The 1,600-nt window shown below is 40.1% G+C and overlaps 1 protein-coding gene across 1 annotated transcript; it reads right to left on the bottom strand.

Annotated features, from left to right (window-relative positions):
• Window positions 1-88: 88 nt before the first annotated feature.
• On the bottom strand, window positions 89-1,459 carry LOC110092776 (putative disease resistance protein RGA3). The gene has a single exon (XM_020817443.1). It carries the CDS (start codon window positions 1,457-1,459, stop codon window positions 89-91), a length of 1,371 nt encoding a protein of 456 aa, XP_020673102.1.
• Between the last annotated feature and the right edge of the window lie 141 nt (window positions 1,460-1,600).

Genomic DNA, 1,600 nt, shown 5'->3' with positions numbered 1-1,600 from the left:
AAAATTGAGTACATCCATCAAATGATACAAACTGGTTCATGCGGAGATTAAATTCTTCAAGGAAATTTCATTAAAGTACTTGTACCTATTATTCGGAATTGTAATCGAAAGCGGGACAAATATAGATATGAGGAATGTGAGCAATCTTGTGCCAATCGGAGCCTCCATCCTCTCGATAGCGCTTCTTTAACTCTGGATGACATTTCCCATGAATTATTAGACGATCCAAAGAGGCAGGAAGGTCCGGTAATTCTCGAAGCATAGGAGCGCTACAAATAGATATATATTGTAAATTGGGAGGAAGGTCCGGTAATTCCCGAAGCATAGGAACATCAGTAATAGATATATGTTGTAAATTGGGAGGAAGGTCCGGTAATTCCCGAAGCATAGGAACGCCCTTAATATATAGATTCTGAAGTGAAGATAAGCTTTCCAAGGAGGAAGGGAGAGACTCTAAGGATTTGAGATGTTGGAAGTGCAGCTTAGAAAGAGAAGACCTAACATTGAGAAACCACTGCTCCGCCTCATTTGGAAATGAAACCAGCTCATCATTATTCGCAATATTAATAGTCAGCTTTTTTAAGGAGGCGATATTTCTCAATGGCTCCATTAGCAACACCAATGGATCACTTATGCTAAGATCGCTGAGCATGAGATGGCAATTATTACTGGTTTGCATTTCTCCAAGAGAGATCAGATTGGGGCACTCTTTAATTTTCAAGTATCTTAGTGCTGCAAGTCTTGCTATTTCATCAGCCAGAGGAAGAGATGTAATGTTTGGACACTTCGAGACCTCTAATGTTTGAAGGGGAATAGGATTTGAATTGCAACAAAAATTCAAAGTCGTCCACTCCATATTGTTATAGACCGTCAACCTCTTGAACTCAGAAGGCAAAGAGGGCAACTCTTTCAACTTCGGGCAGTTATACAGCCTCATATCAGTTAAGCAAGGAAACAAACATCCGTCTTCAGCAGCTACTCCTGCCTCAAACCAATCCTCTAATGCTTCTAATCCGTAAATATATAACTCCTCTAGCAATGGAAAAGCACGGTATTTATCATTCCCATTAAATTTGCTTTCGAGCCATTTTACTTTCGGCATGCCAGAAAGTGTCAGTGACTTAAGGAAGGGAAGTTGCCCGAAAGGAGGAAGAGTTTCCCACTCCAAGCAATATCGCAATTCGATTTTCTCTAGATTGAAGATTGAATTGACATTGTTCATCCATTTTGCAGACCTTGCACCCCTGTACTTCTCTATGCTCAAATTCCTCAGACATTTTGGTGGCTGAAGGTAGTCGAGCACATTCTCATCTAAATCGTTGTTCCTCGAATCAGTGTTACTCCAACATAAGGTTAAATCTGTGAGCCTCCTCTTTTCACATAATTTGGCACTACAAGCCTCCTCGGTATCCTTAACATTTTCAAGGCAATTTATTCCTAATTTGCAAAGATCATTCATATTCTCCAGCTCCCCGATTCTATGACCACTCAGATCTCTAAGATCAAACAAATTCAATTCTTGAAGATACTTTAGCTTCCCAATCCCACATATCGATGAAATACAAGTCCAAGGCAATTCCAGATAACGCAAGTTAGAAAG

Source organism: Dendrobium catenatum, unplaced genomic scaffold, assembly GCF_001605985.2.
Source record: "Dendrobium catenatum unplaced genomic scaffold, ASM160598v2 original_scaffold_275441, whole genome shotgun sequence".
Lineage (NCBI taxonomy): Eukaryota > Viridiplantae > Streptophyta > Magnoliopsida > Asparagales > Orchidaceae > Dendrobium > Dendrobium catenatum.
This window is presented reverse-complemented; position numbering and strand designations above follow the sequence as displayed.